At 37.8% G+C, this 21892-nt stretch overlaps 4 protein-coding genes and 1 pseudogene across 8 annotated transcripts; 4 read left to right on the top strand and 1 right to left on the bottom strand.

The window, feature by feature from the left end:
- Nucleotides 1-1176: 1176 nt before the first annotated feature.
- On the bottom strand, nucleotides 1177-3504 carry mrps31 (mitochondrial ribosomal protein S31). The gene is made up of 5 exons (XM_086013180.1): nucleotides 3362-3504; nucleotides 3091-3243; nucleotides 1850-1926; nucleotides 1476-1616; nucleotides 1177-1412 (listed from the first exon to the last, which is right to left on the bottom strand). Exons 1-5 carry the CDS (start codon nucleotides 3502-3504, stop codon nucleotides 1177-1179), a joined length of 750 nt encoding a protein of 249 aa, XP_085869306.1.
- Nucleotides 3281-11010, top strand: taf6 (TAF6 RNA polymerase II, TATA box binding protein (TBP)-associated factor). Of its 4 annotated transcripts, none has more exons than XM_086056935.1 (15): nucleotides 3281-3643; nucleotides 5115-5272; nucleotides 5392-5478; nucleotides 5605-5758; nucleotides 5848-5904; nucleotides 5985-6098; nucleotides 6216-6337; nucleotides 6486-6563; nucleotides 6645-6746; nucleotides 6841-7023; nucleotides 7571-7645; nucleotides 7732-7857; nucleotides 7958-8131; nucleotides 9735-9926; nucleotides 10507-11010. In XM_086056935.1, the coding sequence occupies exons 1-15, from the start codon at nucleotides 3580-3582 to the stop codon at nucleotides 10792-10794; spliced, it is 1974 nt and encodes a 657-aa protein (XP_085913061.1). In that variant the 5' UTR covers nucleotides 3281-3579; the 3' UTR covers nucleotides 10795-11010. The 4 variants fall into 4 exon arrangements, with proteins under 4 accessions (XP_085913061.1, XP_085913060.1, XP_085913059.1 ...); XM_086056934.1 differs by having other exon boundaries at nucleotides 5985-6104; nucleotides 10510-11010; XM_086056933.1 differs by having other exon boundaries at nucleotides 5985-6104.
- Nucleotides 11011-12350: 1340 nt separating this feature from the next.
- Nucleotides 12351-13482, top strand: LOC147133263 (thialysine N-epsilon-acetyltransferase-like; annotated as a pseudogene). Its single transcript, XR_015081908.1, has 4 exons — nucleotides 12351-12359; nucleotides 12427-12514; nucleotides 12783-12866; nucleotides 12940-13482. The product of XR_015081908.1 is annotated as a thialysine N-epsilon-acetyltransferase-like (transcript).
- Nucleotides 13483-14459: 977 nt separating this feature from the next.
- Nucleotides 14460-17311, top strand: LOC147133262 (thialysine N-epsilon-acetyltransferase-like). Its single transcript, XM_086056944.1, has 6 exons — nucleotides 14460-14547; nucleotides 14665-14716; nucleotides 15146-15229; nucleotides 15616-15717; nucleotides 16124-16164; nucleotides 16318-17311. Exons 1-6 carry the CDS (start codon nucleotides 14485-14487, stop codon nucleotides 16495-16497), a joined length of 522 nt encoding a protein of 173 aa, XP_085913070.1. The 5' UTR covers nucleotides 14460-14484; the 3' UTR covers nucleotides 16498-17311.
- Nucleotides 17312-18416: 1105 nt separating this feature from the next.
- On the top strand, nucleotides 18417-21890 carry LOC147133261 (thialysine N-epsilon-acetyltransferase-like). The gene is made up of 6 exons (XM_086056945.1): nucleotides 18417-18595; nucleotides 18709-18760; nucleotides 19836-19919; nucleotides 20303-20404; nucleotides 20812-20852; nucleotides 20950-21890. The coding sequence occupies exons 1-6, from the start codon at nucleotides 18533-18535 to the stop codon at nucleotides 21112-21114; spliced, it is 507 nt and encodes a 168-aa protein (XP_085913071.1). The 5' UTR covers nucleotides 18417-18532; the 3' UTR covers nucleotides 21115-21890.
- The last annotated feature ends 2 nt before the right edge of the window (nucleotides 21891-21892 follow it).

The following is a 21892-nucleotide window of genomic DNA, read 5'->3' as shown; positions in this document are numbered from 1 at the left end:
GAAAAAATTAAACGGAAAACTTTAAATTAATATTCAAATCTGAGAATGAAATTGTAAAATTCCCATACATCCTAAACAATTTGTGACGTATAATGTGTCTGCACGGCATTACTATTACAGATCTAACGTTGATTGCCCACAGTATTTTACTTTTCAATTTACTGCCAATAATTGACATTTTAATTGTTGGTTAATACAGCCTGAGAATGGTCAAACATAAGATTTGTTGAAGTTGAACTATTACTCACCTACGTCCATACTAAATTTAAATCCGTTTAAATTGTCCATTTTTCCAGTGCTGCCCCCTAGTGATGCATATGAATTAAAACCATCCAGCGTTGCACTTTTTTTTAAGTCCTGACTAAACATTATTGTCTGCATGTAGGCCCAGGTGTATAAACAAACACGCTTATTTGCCCCCCAATTATCCAAGTTGCCAACACTGCATGCCACTCATGGACATGTTTAAGGAAAAGTGAACAAAATGTGGAAACGGGGGTGTTTTCAAATGTCAAGCTCTGCCTTAAGCAAGCTTTCTCACACAATAAATAAAGCAGAGGGTGACTACTAAGAAACTGCATGCCTCATTGTTCATGTGTTCTTAAGTTCAAAAGCACTTCCTTGTAAAAGGGCACAAGGTTCAAGTTCTATTTAAACTTGTACTGTAAACGAGACGAGGTCCTAGATGCTACATGCCAACATAAACCTATTTCACTACAAGCCAAGAAAAACATCATCAATCAAAATGACAGGCGGTTCTCAACAGCCCCTTAAAACATTGAGGTTCAACCAATTTATACCATCGACAAATAATCGGCAAACATCCATTAACATGTTATTTTAATGATGTTCCCACTACAACTGAAAAAACCTTATTTTAATGCTCCTCATACATTACTTGACAATCTTCCCTCTGTGGTAGGCCTACACTTTTAGACTGTTACCTTTCATAAAATTAGTCATACGTCTATTCATAAGGTGAATTTTCCAATAAAAATAAATGAGGATTGTGGACTAAATGTTTTGACAATATACAGTTGTTTTACCACCCACTTTTTTTCAATTTATTACATACTGCATACGAGCTTTAACATTATTTGACTTTCTACACACAATTGCCTAAAGAGAAAATGGTCCTTTCTTATGGTTTCAGATATTACATGAAATTGTCCAAATTTAATTTAGGTAAATCTCAGCCTCTTTGAGGACATCCTGTTTGTGATTAAAGTAGTCTCTGAACCAGGAAATGTGCTCCTTCTTCTCCTGGACGGTCAGATAGGGGTTTCTGGACAAACCGGTCACCACCAGCTCCATGAAGTGTCGTACTGGTCCATGCCTGGGGAAGCCTTCCTCCAGGTGCTTCTCCAGGAAGACATGCTCATGGAACGGGACGCTTGCCTCCTCCTCAAGGCCTGACAAAAGGAAAGGACACAGTCATTGTTTCCTCTACATAGTCACAGTGGTTACTGGCTCACCTGCTTCATTGTCAATTGGATACTGCCACAGTTTTCCCTCTTTGGTCCACTGGATCATTTCCTCAAAGGCATTCCGGGGCATTTGGTTCGAAGAAGAAGACAGCTGGTTAGCAAAGTCAGCGTCCCACAGGGTTGGTCGAGCTAAAAAGCAGCACGATGTGAAGATGGGGGGGGGTGTACATTTAATGGATGCCAGAGAGACATATTGTGTAGTATAGCATGAATACTTTCGTATTCACTACAATTAATATTTCAAAACAATCTGTTAAGTTATCAGAGAGCACATTCAACTGTGACTTTTATACAAAGATCAATTTTGGCCTTCCTGTGTGGGTTCTGCATGCTTGCTTGCATTGGTTTAAATAAATTCTTACCAAATGGTGCATCCACTCTGTCTTCATCAGTCGTGGAAGAAAAGATGTTGAGTCTTTTCCGTGTGAACAAGTTCCTCCTAAAAAAAAGAAACAAATAAACGTCAGTGTCTTTTCAGCATCACCCGAGGACAGTGTTGGTCCCAAACGAAAAACCACTTGCTTTTTGCGAACGCTGTCCAGCTCTGCAGTGATTCCACGATCGTGTGTGTAGCCACGCCCATCGTCATCAAACCGGATCTGATTGGCTGGCCAAGCGTTCTGTCGATTGGAATTCCTTCCCACTTTCATGTCAGCTATAATCACTCTAAGAAATCAAGGAGAGATTCTTAGGTTAATATCAAACAAGTGTATCACTATATTAACAACCTAAATTATCAAATTTGTTCCATGGAATTGTTTTGATGTATTCCCAAAAGTCAATTTTCTTCACTTGGTGTCTTTTGTCTTGGTTGCACTGCTTCTAGTACGTGTATATGGATGTTACATTTTTTTGTTTGTCCAATTAGTTTCAAGCCTCTAATGTTAGGGATGAGCAACTGGCACTTGCAACGTGTCTTATACTGGCCTATACAACAACTTAAGTAGGTGTAATATTTAAAAAAAAAATTACAAAATTGTGGGAATGATATGCAGGACAACTCTAGTACCTCAATAATGTTAAACATTTTGAGTGAACTGATTTCTGTAAAAAAAGACAAAAAAATTATAAATAAATAAATATATTAGCAATGTGACTGTTTCTTTACCCATTCACATTTCAAATTCTTCCTAACAGGACGATGACATCGGAATTTTTGCATTCTCTGACAGCAAACTTCCAAAAGCAAAACTGCAGGGACCTTCACACTTGAGTGGGTGAGTATGATGTATTTTACTTAATTGTGTATGTTTTTGTCATGTTACTCTATGCTCTAAATATTAAATCCTAACTACTACAGATGATGGGGCACAGTTGTGTGCTGTTATATTGTATTTTTGTATTGTAATTTTGATCTTTATAACTGCGACAGGATAGTGGTCCTATTTGATTAAGTCTGTTTAGTCGCCAATGAGAACCCAGGTAACATATGCACAGCCTGCCAGAAAGACTGTGTCAATCAAAACCGAGCATTATTATCTATTGGCTTTTATATTGGATTTATTAGATTGTGCAATTGATCACAATGTTGTGGTCGGTTGAGGTAAAATTCTAACTTGATGACATGATGAGAGCATTGTATACTGGATTGATGCTAATGTACCCCAGGTTGTTCACATCACCCTTCTTGTGAGCCTCGGTGATTGCCTCGTGCTGCCTCAGCTGCTTGAGCAGCTCAGACTCTGCCTGGGTGCTGTTAGGAAGAGTGGAAGCCGCAGCGGAAGCAGCTGCAACCAATTCTGCATCCAGTGTGTGACTATAAAAAGAGAGACATGATTATTGAATAAAGAATGGCACTGCAGTGTTGCTGCTATGACCAGGACAACTAAAATTTGGAAAATGATGAAAAAAATAAAATAAAATCCACCCCTCACTTCTGAGCTGAAGCCTCATCTGAAGCCTTTTGAAACATACTAATGGTGCTCTCCATAGCAGCTGGCGTGGACTTTGATTGGGAGACATTTTGCTTAACTTTCACATTTTTCAATCTCCTCTTGCTGGTGACATCCACCTTCATGGCTCCCAGAAGATCAAGTAGATTCTCTTTGCCGCTCTTGGCTGCAACAGGCGGAATTTCTTTTCCCTCCGCTTCATGCATCTTAATATTGTCTGCATGATTTGGAACATCAAGTTTGTCGACTTTACTGCACTCTTGGGTTGGTTGTTTACTCACTGTTTGGGTTTTTGTGGGATCGGGCCCGTTATCCGCATTATTGGAGTTGTGTGTATTTTCACCTAATTTGACAGAGCATGTGCTTAGGTATTTTGGCGTAGAAACATTGGACAACCTATAAGAAGAGCAAAACATTGTGAAGTCATAAGCAATAAGCCACAGGTTGCAATTTCATCAACTGATAACAGTTTTGATACATAGGAATTGAACATGTTACTTATTACAAATGAAAATTGTATACACGTGAGTTAATACAGACATCAAACTTAACGACATTCTAATACTCATGAAATTATAATGGTAGCCTAAATAAAATACTGTCCTTAATAAAAATACATTAGCCGGGACAGCAAAAAGCAACTCACCTTAAAATTGAAACTGCAGCCGTGTCACAATCTATTAGACAAACACGCGACGCAGATATACACACCGATGAATTATGAGCTGCATGCAATGTGCGTGATAGGTATCTGAACATGGTTATATCAAAATATGTCCTTCCACGCTCTGAACTTGAGTATCTGGTGCAACCGCAAAACGGATCCCCGTAAACTTAAGTAGTGGGTGTTTGTGTTCCACGACAAACGTTGATTACGTTCTAATTGATATAAAAAAAATACTTGAGCAGAATAGCTGCTCCAATCTATTAAAAAGATATTTATCAAAGGGATTATACTATGAATATTTTTTCTAATATTATTAAATCACATCGGTCTGTTGATATACAGTAGTCTCGCGATAACACAACCGGAAGTTTACTCAAAATGGCGACGGAACAAGGTTTCTATTACTATCCGCAGTCTGCTTAGTTATTTGTATTGAGAATGGAGTATTACAGCGAACGGTTAGCTTTGCAAAACATGTCTCGTTGCATATTTCAACAGTGAGTCCTCATATTCGTGCAACTAACCGCTTACCCCCTGAAAGGAGAACGTTTTATGCAGGTAAATTGAAAAGCGTCCACTAAAGCTAAGTCACGTAGCTTCCAGGCTAACACACAACTGCTCACTCAAGCCTGATGCAACTTCATAATGAACACAACTTACGAGCGCGATTTACTTTTTTTATTTTCGAAGTTGTACTGTTTGAGTTACAGAATTGATGTACGTGAAGCGCGTGAGTAGAGTGTACTCTCTGTTCTAGCGATTTGCCCGCCTTTTGCCTTGACAACAGTATCCCTTTTATGATTTAACTTTAAAAATAATTTGTTTAATTTTTTTTATAACTTTATGTTTTCCTTTCCGAGTAGGAACCAATAGATACATTTAAAATGTAATGTTTAAATTGGTCAATGTTTGGATTAATCATATTTTGTGCTTTTACCTCACTGGTCAACCCATTGCACTTAAATCATGAGAAGACGGTGAAGAACTTTGCGTTATGCATGTGTCTTTACTAATGAGTTAGTTACACACATGAAATGTATTGTATTGACAAACTGTGTTTTATTTTAGTGATGGCGGAGGAAAGGCGTCAGAAGCAGTGCTCAGTAGTCCTCCCTACAGAGTCCATGAAGGCGATGGCAGAGTCCATGGGAGTGGGCCAATTACAGGAGGACAGCTGCACAGCCCTAAGTGAAGAAGTCAGCTACAGAATTAAAGAAATTACACAGGTACACCACATAGATTTGAGGAAAAACGCTAAAAACCTTTGTGAGTGTCACTATTGTCAAGCTTTATGGTATAATACGTTTGCTCATGTCATGTCTGATGTGTGTTCTTGCTCTTAAAGGATGCTCTTAAATTTATGCATCACGGCAAGAGACGTAAACTAACCACCAGTGACATTGACAATGCCCTCAAACTTAAAAATGTGGAGGTAAGCGAGAACATGCTTATAATATGAGACCACTACATTTGATAGGTTAACCTAGAATCTAGGATAACCTAGATTGTTTTTTTTGTGTGTATATTATGCATTTAAAGTAGATTTTGCTCTTTATAGCCCCTGTATGGATTCCAGTCGCAAGAGTTTATCCCTTTTCGTTTCGCAAGTGGTGGTGGGAGAGAGCTTCATTTTTATGAGGAGAAGGAAGTGGACCTCAGTGATATTATCAACACACCACTCCCCAGAGTTCCGCTGGATGTGTCTCTTAAAGGTATACAAACAATTTTTCCTCAATGTCTTTCTACGGAATTACTTTAATGGGTGTTTCTCAGTCTTCTCATGTTGCTGTACTTCTTTCAGCCCACTGGTTAAGTATTGAGGGAATTCAACCTTCGATTCCAGAAAATCCACCACCAGGTAAGATTGCATTGAAACATGATGTACTTTTAAAAAAATTCGGAAAGGTAATGACTGAATTCTAATTCTCTGCTTTGTAGCACCAAAAGAACAACAAAAATCTGAATCCACTGAGCCCCTCAAAGTTGTCAAACCTGGTCAGGAGGAGGATGGTACCATTCAAGGCAAAAATCTGGGGGCAACAGCTGCTGACGGTAAAGGTCACTATCTAGTTTTTATATTCAAATTTAACATTCATTTAATTAATTGCTCATAAATAGCTATTTTGTCCTTGAAACTATCTTTATTAATCCCGACTATGTCTATTTCAGGAAAAGAGAAGGGTCCCATAAGGTTGAAACCTCGCAGTACGCATGAGCTTTCTGTGGAACAGCAGCTCTACTACAAGGAGATCACTGAAGCATGCGTCGGATCCTGTGAAGCCAAGAGAGCTGTGTGTACATTCATCTTAAGAAAACCCAAATAACAACAAGTTGATGAAATGTTGATCGATTGTGTGATAAACTCATTTTCAGCACATTTCAGGCAGAGAAATAAATGACTTACATGTGACTAATTTATTTGCTCTTTCTGCCATTCAGGAAGCCTTGCAAAGTATTGCGACAGACCCGGGACTGTATCAGATGCTACCAAGATTCAGCACCTTTATTTCAGAAGGAGTGAGCGTATTTTAAAACACCTGTCACATAGATTTTCAATGCTATTAACTTATAAATACTCTCGTTTTGATCTTGTGATAGGTTCGTGTCAATGTGGTGCAAAACAACTTGGCTCTGCTGATTTACCTCATGCGGATGGTCAAAGCACTGATGGACAACCCCACTTTATACTTGGAGAAATATGTGAGTTAAAAGGAACCATTTTTATGATTGGTTGGTACATAAAATGTAATTACTTAATATCACTTTATGTACATTTTTCTTATTTTCCTTGTAGCTGCACGAGCTCATCCCGGCTGTGGTGACATGTATTGTGAGCAAGCAGTTGTGTTTGAGACCAGATGTTGACAACCACTGGGCTTTACGGGACTTTGCTGCTCGCCTTATGGCGCAGAGTTGCAAAACTTTTAGCACCACTACCAACAACATCCAGTCTCGCATCACCAAGACGTTTACTAAGGTGACTTTTTTTTCCATTACTATGATTTTAAACAAGTGGGTTGTTGTCGGTTTTAAAGGTTGTATTTCCTGTGTAAAGTGCAAATAGACGCCTTTATTTCAATTCAAATAAAGTGGACCTCAACTAGATACCTGTTTTCCCTCAAGAAAAACATTTGATAGATACTTTATTCATCCAATGAGGAAAATCAATTTTGTCTCAGTAGCAATATACTCGCACGCACACACACTCGTTTTTTAAATATGTAAAACCAACAGAGTATGAACAAAAACAAAGATTGGCATTAAAGTGGGATTAAAATAAAGTTAATCTAATTGTCAAAGGTAAATGTTGACCATTTGATAAACAACAGGCACCCAACCACAGACATCTTGCTTTGTCTTACAGTAACGTGGTAATACAATATCAGAGGATGTGAACAAGGCCTACTTTTGTTATCCTTGCAATAAAACAAAAAAAAAGACATTGTAACTAACAGATTATATTTTATAAATGCAAAGAAATATATTTTTCTAACACTTTCGTTTAACTTGATTTGTCTTTTCAGAGTTGGTTGGATGACAAAACCCAGTGGACGACACGCTACGGCTGCATCGCTGGACTTGCTGAACTGGGCCCTGATGTGAGTTTCCGGCCAGGTTCCTGTTTTGGTTTCTTGAACGTTGTTTGCATTACATCAGCACAGGCCTTATACCTTTGTCTCTAAAGGTTATAAAGACGTTGATCCTTCCTCGGCTTGCTGTAGAGGGTGCTCGCATCAAAGCAGTGATGGAAGGACCAGTGATCTCCAACATTGATAAAATTGGAGCGGACCATGTTCAAAGTCTCCTACTGGTATTAAAATAATAATAATAATAATAATAGGTTTAATGTGAATTGTTCCTTATGTTTGGTTTTAAGTGTATAAAATTGCAAATGTTGTTTGCATTCCAAGAAACACTGTGCCAGTGTCATTGCCAAGATTCGACCTCCACCAGACAACGTGGAACAATATCGGATTGACTATGGTTACCTCGCACCCATGCTGTGCTCCCATGTCGTGAAGGCTCGGACCCAAGCTGCAATGCAAGCCCAGCAAGTCAACAGAACCACGTTAACAATCACACAGGTACACTGACATTTGATGACTAAGCGATACCACGGTTTGTATTCCTACAAACATCTGCTAGCCTAACGATAATGCACATTATAAAAGGTAAGACTGGCTAACGATGCTAGCATCAATGTTGCAGTAATTATAAACTTTTAAACAACTTATATTTGAACACAACAGTAGCAACACATGCAAATAGACCATACAACAATACTGAAAGGCATGTCGCTTGCGTTGGGCGTGTTCACGTTTATTCAAACATTAACATAAGAATAACACCCACACGTGTGGACTGACCAATTGTATAGATTTGTAAAAAAATAAGATAAAAATAAAATAAAAAATTGTGACAGTTTTCAGCCAACTGCATAATATTCACATTCGATGAAGCTGTGTTATTACTGTATGTTTTATAAAGTGTATTACAGTAGACTGTTGAGGACTATTTTGCTTATTAAAAATATTGTTTGGTGGTTTTTGAGGCGCTAGAATGGATTAATGGTACTTCCATTCATTTCATCGGTGAAAGATGATTTACGATACAAGGCACCACTGTATTATGGTTAAGGGTTTCTCATGCTTTTATAGACATAATCTGCATATGGATAATATTTATGATAATTGGAAGGCAGTAGGGCTGGGCAATTAGTTGAAATTTAATTTTGATTTTAGTTTATCTCAATCTTGAAAAAACATTATAATGGAAGAAAAAAGATTATTGTGCGCCGCAAGCGTGTGACGTTATGTGATTCTGGCCTCCCTGAGCATGCTTTAAGATGTTTAATGACATGCCAATTGAGTTTACAGTAAAACTAAACACACAAGAAAAATAATTACACACATTGTATATTTAAATACAAGACATGCTTCGTTTTAAAAATAAATCACCAGGGCTAATGCTAAAGTCAATGTATAATCCTATTGACATGCTAACAGGTCATTAGCATTGAGTTCCGGGCGATATATTCCATCAAATAACAAATATTCATACACAAATGCTGGAGAAACACATACATACGGGTAATATGACAATACTCAAATCCACGTTTTTCACGTTCTTTGAAACAGATTATATTAATAGAGGTATGGGGTACAGTATGTATTTTTATTTCTTGTTTTTTGTTATTTTAGTATATTATTGCTTTACTTTATTAATTTATTTTCTGATTGTTTCAAGTTCTATTTAAATTTGAGTTATCAAGGATTCAAGGAACTTTAATTGTCCATCTAACACATTTTCATATGCTACCCAAGTTCCCAGAGTTAGCCCAGTAAGTCCCAAGGCTTGAAAATAAAAATAGAACAACAAAATAAGATAAACTAAATCTAAAAAAAGACATCAGGGAGGTGCTAATTCACAGTTTGAACGCGTGTAGAGATGCAATGCAGCTAAATTGAAATGAAAGAGGCTTCAATTTCACTTGAAGGAGAGTCAAGTTCATATTGCCCTTTTTACTAGTTGAGTTTTGGTAGTTAAATACTAAGATTTTAAATCAATAAATAGCCATATTTATAAATGGTGATTTCAATATCAATGAAAATAATTGCGATTATTGTTTTTCCCATATTCACCCAGCCCTAGGAGCAGGATATAAAACGGTGACTGTTTGTCTTGCAGCCTCGTCCGACCATCTCTGTCTCACAAAGTGGACTCAGTGGATCGACAGGACCTCGCACTCCCAGCATCGTTAAGGTTCCAAGCTCCCTTACCCTGATGTCGCCAAGACCAGGGACCCCATCACAGCCATCGCCCCCTGCCACCAAGTATATCGTCATGGGAACAAGCGCAGGAGCCGCCTCAACACAGCAGGTACGTTTGAGGTTTTCCCGCAATCATCGGTTGCCTTTGCAGAGACTCAAGTGGTCTCAAAAACAATACATATTATGTGTCAGTAATCACCCATGCTTCATAAGGGCAGGGACTGAGCCCTGCCGCGAATAGTGAAAAAGTGCGAGTAATTGACGACCCCGTCCCCATAAAATTGTCTATATTTAGTTTCAAACAGCAAATATCCAACCACACACTGATTCCCCCCCCAAAACAGTTGAGTATAATTTCAAAATAAATAACTTAAAGATGATTTGATTGAAAAAATGCGCTGGATGAACCTTCATCTTGCAGTGAAGACTCTAGGTTAAACCAAGCTTATATCTGACAAACAAAGCTTGTCTGTCAGTCGAGGCAGACAACCCGCTTCACTTCACCACACTTCTTTGTTACTCTACTACTTTCCTATTTACACAGCTCCTTGGCGGCATCCTCGGGCAAATAGGTGTTTTTCAGTGAGGAGCGGGTGACAGGTCCCACAGAAATGTGAATTAGTAAACCACGACATGCATGGGATTACTGTGAAAAAAAACATTCACTTATATCTGTATTATTCCCCCAGCAGGTAATCACCATCAACTCTTCTCAGTCTGCCTCAACGGTGACGAGCACCGTACCCAGCGCTACGTCAACCTTGCAGCCCTTGGTAAAACTAGAACCGGGAAGTGGCCCCTCACTCCCTGGTTCACGACCCATGCAGAAGTACATCGTGGTATCACTTCCCTCGTCCACCTCTTCCATGGAGAATAAAAGCTCTGTAATCCCAACACACATCTCAACCACACTCGAATCGACGGGTAAGACGGACCGATCAGAGTCTCCCAGTGTGAGCACACAGTCGCCACACTGACACTTTTCACAAGAGATTTAACACATTCAAGGACACTATTTGAGGTTAAACCGCAAACTCCGTAATGGTGCAGAGGCAGGTATTTGATCGTAAATTGTAAATATGTTCATGCCTACCAAGAGGCAATCTGTCACAGTGTTTCCTCCTCTATTCCAATTGATTTCATGCTCTTTTTTTTTTTTTTAATTCAAAAATAAATTTCATTTTGTATTTGTATTCCTACGTGTTGACGTGTGGATGTCTCAATTGTGCAATCATTTTTGCCATTTAAGTTCGCAATGCCTCCTCACCCTTCACCCGAGCAAAGTCGACAGTAATTAAACTGAGGACACGTTCACTGTTAAAATTCAAATACTTTGTCTGGGTAGTCAAAAGTAACCTGTCTATTTTTTTACCATTTGTCTCCATTATCCTTGCGTTATCCTGGTTCTAGTAGTTCTATGTTTATCTTGTTCATTTGCACTGATACTTGCTAAACAGAGATGGGCATTTCGTCGCAGCGACGGAACGGGCCATCCATCCGTCCCCAAAATGGAACGGCTGGATGGATGGTGAACAACGTATTCCAGGTGTGAATCTTTGAGCAGAAGATTTTGTTTTTTGGGGAAAAAATGTCCAATTAGGGTTCAAAACAGTTGGTCTTGCAGTTTACTGTCACACATACATGTAAAGGACAGTCAGTGTATTGGGAGGATTATTATGTGATGCCAGAATTACAGAGGTAAAACATGTTGAGTGTTGTATAGGCCACCATTCTGCCCAATTTTTGGATTAATTACGTTAAATTTGATAATTTACTCCAGCACAAAAGTGGTTGGGAATCACTCAGGAATTAAATATATAAACTGTAAGTACTTTCTCCTTTTATTTCTTTCTATGGATTTGGCATTGGAAAGAAATTAATGAGCACTCCGGGTACCCATTTAAATGTATCAAATTGAAAAAAAAGAAAAAAAATATTCCACTCATTTTTCTAATTCACCAAAGTATTGTCATGTTTGTGCAGACGAAGACTGTGTGCACTTGGTATTGAATGCATCAGACCGAAACAACCGCGCAAGAGCCTTCTACTCTGCTGAAGGAGCTTTGGACATTACTGTCAGGTTCTCAGTGATGATTGACACACGCTATTTTGATGCACAAAGTAAAAATAGAAAAGGCCATTTGAATGTCTTTAATTTGTATGACAAAGCAAAATACAATTGAAAATTTGAAATGCAGGTTTTCATTGGAGTCACTCAGGAAACGGCTGCTTCAATGTACTGTACGGTATTTATAGGTGTGTGTTGTTGAAATGACGTCATGCATGCATCTATCGTGGGACGACTACACCATTTTTACTCGTGCGGTGTTTCCAGTTTGCACGTCTGCTACTTGTTTTGTATTTTGTATCGTTAAATCTTTTTCCAAGACAAATGTATTTTGAAGGGCTCTGATACGGAGCTTGAATACTGCATACGAGAACGGAAGTGACTATATTTGATTAAATACATTTTGCAAACCTGAACTTTAAGATACGTGCTGCGAACAAAGTAGACTGCAAAGACATATGGAGAATGATAATGGTACGTGATTTATAGGCAACTAGAGTTTAACGATATACAAAAAAACCCCAAAAAACATCCGTTATAGTGCTGTCTTGTTGCAACCCAAAACGTTGTTTTTCAGGACTTGGCAGTTTATGACAAGATGTCGGATCAAGTGAAGATATCATGCGAGGGTAACAGTTTCTATCAATATTTTACAAATATTGGCAAAAGTAATCAAACCTCTGTGAACTATCCTCGCAAAGTCGTATAACCTTTTATAGAGAATATTGTGAATTGATCTTAATGCAATTATCTCGTCACAGGCACTATATTTTTCTACAGTGTTTTCTCAACCATATCTATTTGAACGCACGAAAACACCTACGTGTGAATTGACTCTCATTAACATTTTACAGTTGTAATTGACACCAACCGTTACGTGTTTTTTTTTATCTTTAGAACTGCATCGGGATGGTTTCAGCCAGAATCCCTTGTTTGAGTGTCTTGTTGCAGACGTACCAGAGGAGGATAAATCTAAAGAAGGTAAAATGATTTCATCATATTTTTCCGTCCCTACTTTCTGTGCTGCTTCATTTTCATCATTTGTCTGTATTAGGTGCGTCCAAAACGTTCCAGGACTGTGAATGTCATAAAATATATATTTCAACCCCAAACTACAAATTTTCCCCTTCATTGTGTGCCAGACGATTAGCCAGCATGTCTACAAATGAACCTTGTAGTGTTTGCTATGTTCAGTGCGTGAGAAGAAGCCGAAGTTATGGCAGGACAACTCATGGCTGCTTCACCATGACAACATGCTTGCTCACAATGCCCCGAGCATCTGACTGTTCCTGGCCGGGAAGAACTTCGTCAAGCTGGGGCGACCCCCCTACTCATTCCTCCATGTTAATAGCGCTGGAGCGCTCCATGGCGAGACTTCTATTCTGCAAGAGGAGCTCAGGATCTCACGGTCAAGGAAGGCTGGCACTTGATACGTTTTGATGGACAAAGCCTGGACGATTTGGGAAATGACGCGACAAAGAATTAAGCTTGGACCGTTTGGCAGGCAAACGAGGCCAACAAATGTATTAATTAGCAATGTTGGTTGATTCCTCTAGCGTATAGTACATTAAACAAATAAAGTACCAGAGTGAGCACACCCTAAAGACTGTAGTGTATAATTGCACTAATTTCAACCCTTCAACTTATGTAACACATTCCTGACACATATTTCCAAGTTCAGTCTGCTTAATCAGAGAAAAAGAACTACGTGCAAGCAGTTATGCAAATTTGTCTTCACAGAGTTAATGATGCCACGTGTACCAGATTATCAAGTTTGCAGGGGCGCACACTGCGCTCCATCAAAATATAAAGAGTGCAGTTCCGCACCACTGCAAACTACAACCACAAAAAAAAAAAAAGTTACTGACAAATGTATTTGTTTTGAAACCTGTTCATTGGAAAGGCAAACGTCTTGCACAGATTTTGGTACATATGATTGTCTTTAAATCACTTTTTCCCCCAACCTTTGTCATACCAAGGAATATACTGTATATTTTTAATCGGAAGTATCTAATCTAATGGAAGAGAAGTTAATTGCAGCAAAGTGTACCAGTGGTTAAGTGACAATGTCAATTGATAGGCAGAACAAGGAAATGCTCTTCCACAAGAAGGCAGAAGGTACAATTAACATGCACTTTTAAGGTGTACCGTGATATATTTCTGAAGTAAAGTATATGCCTTGGTTTGACAAAGGACGCAAACATGACATAAAGAGCTATAATATGTATCCAATCTGTATAAAAATTGTGCCTTTCCAATGAACAACAGTTTTGAAATAAATCACTTCCTCATTAAGTTGATTATTGTGTTTAGAGGAAACAACACAAAGTGGAGCTTTGCCGTGAACAGTGGTTCTATGTGCAAAAAAAAATGCCTTGTTGATCGCAAAGGTCAGACAAGTTGGAGTTGAGAGAAATGGAATGGAAAGCAGAAAAATATCTCTGAAATATTGCAGATTTACTGTACCTTTTACTTTGAAGGCTACACCTGTCTGTTGTGGGCAGGCCCTGTTCATGCAATACACGCTGTACAGGATAATACACTTTTCAGGTAGGTTCAGTTGTTCCAGAACAATTACTGGTTGTTGGCTGCTGCAATAATGAACTTCACTATTCGACCCGCAACAAAAGCAGACTGTAAAGACATATGGAGACTGCTCAGGGTGAGTCTGATGGCTTCATAGCCTATATGCACTAAACACAAAATACAGTACATACATCTACAGTTTAACCAATTGGATGGAAAAAGTATCAGCGCTTTTATGTGCTCCTTTTTCTAGGATTTGGCAATCCATGCAAAAATGCTCGACCAACTGATTGTGACGTCTGAAGGTATTGTTTTTTTGTTTTTTTCCCAACCCATCTCACTTGACATGATTGAGATTGCAAAAATGGATGCCTTTAATACGTCTTCTTGATGGTGCAATTTTAAATACAGCCAGACAGTATACTTACACCAGCAAATATTGTTCAATGAAACAGTTCAAAAGGCATGTTGTATTCACCTTTTTTTTGTATCTATGGAACTGGACGGTTGAAGTGCTTCAGTGGGATGCAAACACCTAACTTGTCCACAATACAGCAGTAAATTGTTTTGAATTGATTGTTATTATATTATATTATGTTATATTATATTATATTATATTATATCATATTACATTATATTATATCATATTATATTATATTATATTATATTATATTATATTATATTATATTATATTATATTATATTATATTATATTATATATTATTTTTACTTCAGAACTGCAGCGTGATGGTTTCAGCCAGAATCCCTTGTTTGAGTGTCTTCTTGCAGAGGTACCAAATGAGAATAAATCTAAAGAAGGTAAAATGTTTCCATTCCTGTAGCCTACTTGTCATTTCTACTTTCTGTGCAGCTTTCATTTTCACCATGTCTCTGTCAATTCCTGCTTTATAAAACTTAATTTGATTCATGAACATGGCCACATCCACCACAGTTATAAGAGAGTGTGCACATTAATGGTGGAAAAGGTGTTGAAATTTATTATTATTATAAATAATAATAATAATAATAATAATAATAATAATGATAATAATAATAATGCATCAGATTTGGTATTTGTCTTGGTCTCATTTTTCACATCAAAACAATGTGGCATTTGAACAGGGGATATGTAGACTTATTATATCCACTTTTTTTTGTTATTTGTTGAAGCTGTTTTTGATGAAAGTCTCTTCATGCCCCTTTAGGATTCACAATTGTTGGGTGTGCCCTTTACTTTTCCATCTACAACACATGGAGTGGGCGGGCCATGTGTTTGGATGATTTGTATGTGATGCCAGAATTCAGAGGTAAGAAGTGTTTCAGCATGAACAATAAATCAAATCAATCAACAGTACATCTGAATTTTTATTTGTGTGGATCCCACGTATGCGTCACCCCTGAATTTAGATTCAATTTGTGCTTGTTCTTGATGAACAGTGTGCCCTGTTGTTTTGTCAATAAATGTCAACCGCATTTTCAGAAATATATCAACAAATTCTGTCTGATGCTCAAGGTAAAATCTACCTTAATGTATCCCATAGGGCTCATTATCAAACTGATGTTTCCAAGCTGTAAAAGTCAGGTGTACAGTGTAAGCCAATAACTACCCCCTTTGTACCCCTTACAACGTTATAATGAGCCTCTTTTTGAGTGGGTTTGACTTTTTCACTGAACTGTTTTCTGCCTCATCCGTATAATTAATGTCTTCATCAGGATTTGGCATTGGAAAAAGTTTACTGAGCAATGTTGCTAAGGTAAGAATGCTTCCAAGTAGCCTGTTGTTGACATAATGTGAGAATGACAATAAGAAAAGAACAAACCCAACTTATTACTGTGTTGCCCCCTTTACTTTGTGGGGAGTAATAAGGATTGCACGGTCAATTTAAAGCATTTTCTTGTTCGTGCAGGTGGCCAAAGAGAAGCAGTGTTTGCAGTTGCAGTTGAATGTGTTGGACTGGAACACTAGATCACTGGACTTCTATGCTGCGAAAGGAGCTCAGGATCTTACTGTCATGGAAGGCTGGCACATAGTACAATTTGATGGACAAAGCTTGGAGATTATGGCAAATGAAATCCAACAAAATTAGAAGTTGTGTTTGGGGGAAATTGACAAGGTGCACATGCTGTTCACGTGCTGGCTTACTTGCAGTAGTTGAATTTGTTTCAAATGCAGCTGTTTTTGCCAGCTGCCATGCCAGAAAGAAAATGAGTTGCAGAAGTTTCTCCACAGATTTCTCCACACACAGACAGATGAGACAGTTGCAACTTCTTCGCGCGTTCCTCTGTCATTTTAACATTGTCAATGCATATTGGTCCATGAAGTGTACAATACACTAAACAAAAAAAATAAATAAATAAAAATAATGCACCCAAGTGAACACACTTTAAAGACTCTAGTGTAAAAACATGCACACACATAGATATATGTCAGGGCTGTCAAAGTTAAAGCATTTACTTTGGAGATTTTTTTTTTTTTTTTTTTTTAAGTCTTAAAGCTAACTCAGTTATAAACCTGAGTCACTTTTGATTGTTTTTTTTCCCCAGCAGTTGTATTTTACCAAAAAATGTACTTAAGGATCAAAGAGAGGTAACAGTCTTTGTATGTAAATATACTTTCTGTTTGGCGGTTTTACCTGAACTCCAAGATTTTATCCAAGTAAATATCTGTTATACAAGCAAACTGAAGGTGAGTTCACATTTAAAATTCACATACTTTGTCTGTGTAGCCAATAACTTGGTGTTACCCCGATTCTATAACGTTTGTTATATTCATTTTGCATTGCTACTTGTCAAACAGGCTTGACAAGGAGCTCTTTTGATTTTGGGAACGACTGGTATTTCCTCCTTTGGTGTCTCTGTGCCTTGCCATGTCTTTTTTAAATTAAAGTTCATCAGGTTGCATTTGTGTGTGTGTGAGTGCAAGTGTGCTTGTGGATATCTGTCTTTGTGTATATTGTGACGGAAGGAGGGAGCGGGTCTACTTTTTAATGTTGTATTTTGATATTTTTATTGTACAGCACTTTGAGTTGCATTTTTATGTATGAAAAATGCTATATAAATAACATTTGATTTGACTTGATTTATGAATCCAGAGTTTGGATTACGACATGCTATCCACAAAAGGTTCGGGGATATTCGGCATCACTATTTGGTGGCCAGCCCAGTCCCTTTCTCGCGCTAGTAGGGTCCACAAATATTAAATGCACGATAATGTTCTTTGAGTTTATGTTTTCCGAGTGGTCCATGAAGTGCACACGAATGTTAACAATTCGTCGCGTACGTAACGCTATTGCTAATTTGCTAATATCGCTAGCAAATGAGTACATGCAACCAACAGACGTATTGGGCCCCACTCGCAGGGTGAAGAGCGGACCTTGCATACTGCATATGAGAACGGAAGTGACTATACTGGATTACATACCTTTTGCAAACATGAACTTTAAAGCAGTTTTCCCCCACCTTTGTCATACGAAGGAATATATATTTTTCATGAGAAGTATCTCTCAGCGCACCAAAAACCGTCAGGCCTTGTGCCATCTGATGGAAGAGCAGTTAATTGCAGCGAAGTGTACTAGTGGTTAGTGACAATGTCAATTGGTAGGCAGAACAAGGACATGCTCTTCCACTAGATGGCAGAGGGTCCAATTAACATGCGACACTTATAAGGTGTGGCGTGATATATTTCTGAAGTAAAATATATGTCTTGGTTTGACAAAGGATGCAAACATGACTTAAAGGGCTATCATATGAATCCAATCTGTATAATAATTTTCCCTTTCCAATGAACAACAGTTTTGAAATAAATCACTTCCGTATTAAGTTCATTATTGTGTTTAGAGGAAATAACACAAAGTGGAGCTTTGCAGTGAACAGTGGTTCTATGTGCAAAAAAAAAATGCTTTGTTGACCGCAAAGGTCAGACAAGTTGAAGTTGAGAGAAATGAAATGGAAAGCAGAAAAGTATCTCTGAAATATTGCAGATTTACTGTACCTTTTACTTTGAAGGTTACACCTGTCTGTTGTGGGCAGGCCCTGTTCATGCAATACATGCTGTACAGGATAATACACTTTTCAGGTAGGTTCAGGTAATCCAATTACCTGCAGTTGTTGACTGCTGCAATAATGAACTTCACTATTAGACCTGCAACAAAAGCAGACTGTAAAGACATATGGAGACTGCTCAGGGTGAGTCTGATGGCTTCATAGCCTATATGCCCTAAATACAAAATACATGCTACATTGTAATCAAATGCATGGGAAAAGTATCACCACTTTTACGTATGTGCTCCTTTTTCTAGGATTTGGCAATCCATGAGAAAATGCTCGACCAAATGATAGTGACGTATGAAGGTATTGCTTTTTTGTTCTTATCAATCTCAGTTGACATTACGGGTGTCTTTAATTCATCTTCTTGACACAGCAATTTTGAATGCAGCCAGACAGTACACTTACATAATTAAAAATGTTCAATATACTGCATAATATGTGTACCATGCAATGGATTATTTTGCGTTTTATATATATATATATATATATACCGGTACACATATACATATCGTCGCTGTCCTGTGAAAAACACTTATCTTCAATTTTGGAAACTGTTTTATTTTTCGCTCTAATGCGATGTTTATAACGAGGAAACATGATTCATGTAAAAATAAGAAAATGAAAAAAAAATGGAGATAAGTGCTTTTCACCTGACAGCGACGATATACTGTATACACAATACATATACATGCAGTTTGACACAAATATAAATTCATCTCCTGCTGCTAATGAACAGATTAATCAGTAACCAAAGATAAGCTCTGCTTTGTCCTGCTTCTACCCCTACTGTAGTACAGTACTGCAAACTGCAGTTGCAGTTTTGGTGATATGCGCAACAACCCAGGTGAGCACATAAAGGGGTCTTAAAGTCAAACATTTTCTTCACAATAATATGTTCTATGTGCCCCCACTAGTCTAAACACAGCATTCTGATTTGTGGAACATGAATTAAGCAGCAAAACCTATCTCAGGGGGCGGCCGTTTTGCCACTTGCTGTTATCACAGTGACTAAGGCCTCAGATAAGTGATTGTACAGTTGTGCTCATATGTTTACATACCCCGTCAGAATTTTTGAAATATTGGCAATTTTTTCAATAATATGACCGATCATACAAAAAAATGTCTTATATTTAGGGGTATTGGTCAGGTGAAGCCGTTTGTTATTTCATAACTGTGTGCAGCCTTCTTAAATCATAATGACAACCAAACTCACATATGCCCCCAATAAAAAATTTACATGTCCTTGAATATTTTGCTTGATAATACGCACGTTGACACAAACAAGTTTGATGGCTATTAAGGATACGTTTCCAATGCAACTGTACTCATTTAGAGTTTATGATTAATTCAGTAACTGCAGCACTATTTTTGGCTGTAGAACTGGAGCGCGATGCTTTCAGACAGCCTCCCTGGTTTGAATCCCTTGTGGCAGAAGTACCTGAGGAGAATAAATCTAAAGAAGGTACGCTTTTTCACTGGTAGTCTTGCTCAATACAGTGAAACCCTGTTATTTAATAGGACCAAGGCCCGCCGTGGGTAATTGACCGCCCCCCCGCCCCCGATAGTTCCCGCAAAATGGCAAACACTACTTTTATCTAAATGAAACCCTTCATCCCACATCAACCATGACATGCTGGTGCACAAAATGGAGGCAAAGTAATACATGTGTTGCTTTTGGCCTAAGCACAAAAAGACCAAATAGGTGAGTTCTCCAGTAAATAACAGAGGATACATTCCGCGAAAAAAATTACAAATATATGAATTTGCAAAAGCAAGGCTTCACTGTGGATGAAGGGAAAGTAGAAGATGATCTTATTTCATGATGATTGCTTCATATCCCCTTAGGATTCAAAACGGTTGGTCTTGCAGTTTACTTTTCCTCATACAGTACATGGAAGGGGCGCACTGTGTATTTGGAGGATTTGTACGTGATGCCAGAATTCAGAGGTAAAATATGTTGAGTGTTGTCATTCTTACTTCAATGAGTCATTACTCAGTCTTCAATGTAATGTTTTTCTGTAGTTTAAGTCGGTGTTTCCCTGCCGTTTTGAGCCATGGCACATATTTGACATTAGAAAACGCTTATGACACACTAACAATGTCACAAAAAGTACACTGTATACTACTCTACTTGAAGCTGGAGCACCTGGAGGAAACCCACGCAAAAGTGGGGACAACGTGTAAGCTCCACACAGAAAGTATGGGATCAGAATTCGAACCCGCAACCTCAGAACTGTGCCATTCTTAATAATATTGATAATTCACTGCAGCACATTAGTTGTTGGGAATCACTGCTTTTAGGAATTAAATATCATTCGAGATGCAACTACAATCTGCATTTATTTCTTTTTCAGGATTTGGCATTGGAAATAAGTTGCTGAGCACCCTTGCTAAGGTACCCATTTTCATTTATACATCTATATATATTAAAAAATACTGTTCTTATTCATTATTATTTTTGAATTCACATAAGCGTTGTCATGTTTGTGTAGGTGGCGAGAGAAAAAAAATGTGTGCAGTTGGAGTTGAATGTGCTAGGCCAAAACATTCACTCGCGATCCTTCTACGCTGCGAAAGGAGCTGAGGACATCACTGTCAGGGATGATTGGCACACGTTACGTTTTGATGCACAAAGCCTTGACAATTTAATTTCTTGAGGCTTTTTTCGTAATGAAAGAATGTAATTTACAAATTAAATACAAAGTAAAACAAAGTATACTAATTTAATTAATAAATTAATTTTTTATACTAATTTGGAACAAAATACATTTATAAATGTATACTATAAGAATACTCATGAAGTGTACTACAAGTACACTCATTTCCATACTATTAGTATACAAGTCGTATACCTCTAGTCCACAGTTTAGTTTGCCGGTTTATACTTGAAGTGTACTATAATTACACTCATTTATATACTACTAGTATACAAGTCATATACTTGGAGTGCACAGTTTAGTTTGCCGGTTTATATTTGAAGTGTACTGCAAGTGCACTCATTTATATATTACCAGTAAACAAGTTGTATACTTCTAGTTAACACTTTAGTTTACAGGTTCATACTTGAAGTATACCAAAAGGACACTCATTTATGCACCATTATACGTGGACAGTACATTTTAAGATAGCTTGCTGTGCATTTCCAAATATATAATAAAAGTAAAAAGAAAAGAAAACAGAAAAAAGTCATGATATCAAATATTCCTTTATTGAGAACGGGTACTTCAGGATTTCAATTGTTTCCATTTCCCCGTTTATTTGTTTCGCATCACTAATATTATTATTTTTTTCTCTAATTAACTTCCTCACATCTTGCATTGTGAATCAGGGAACTTCACCCGAGTATGTGCTGTGGGTGAGAAAACATTACTCAAATGTTATTTTTCACATCACTAAACAAAAAATAAAGCACCCCAGTGAGCACACTTTTAAAGA

The sequence above is a fragment of the Filicampus tigris genome, chromosome 17, assembly GCF_054856515.1.
Source record: "Filicampus tigris isolate MCC_2025a chromosome 17, RoL_Ftig_1.0, whole genome shotgun sequence".
Taxonomy (NCBI): domain Eukaryota; kingdom Metazoa; phylum Chordata; class Actinopteri; order Syngnathiformes; family Syngnathidae; genus Filicampus; species Filicampus tigris.
The sequence above is the reverse complement of the archived record's forward strand: the minus strand, read 5'-3'. Positions and strand labels throughout refer to the sequence as shown.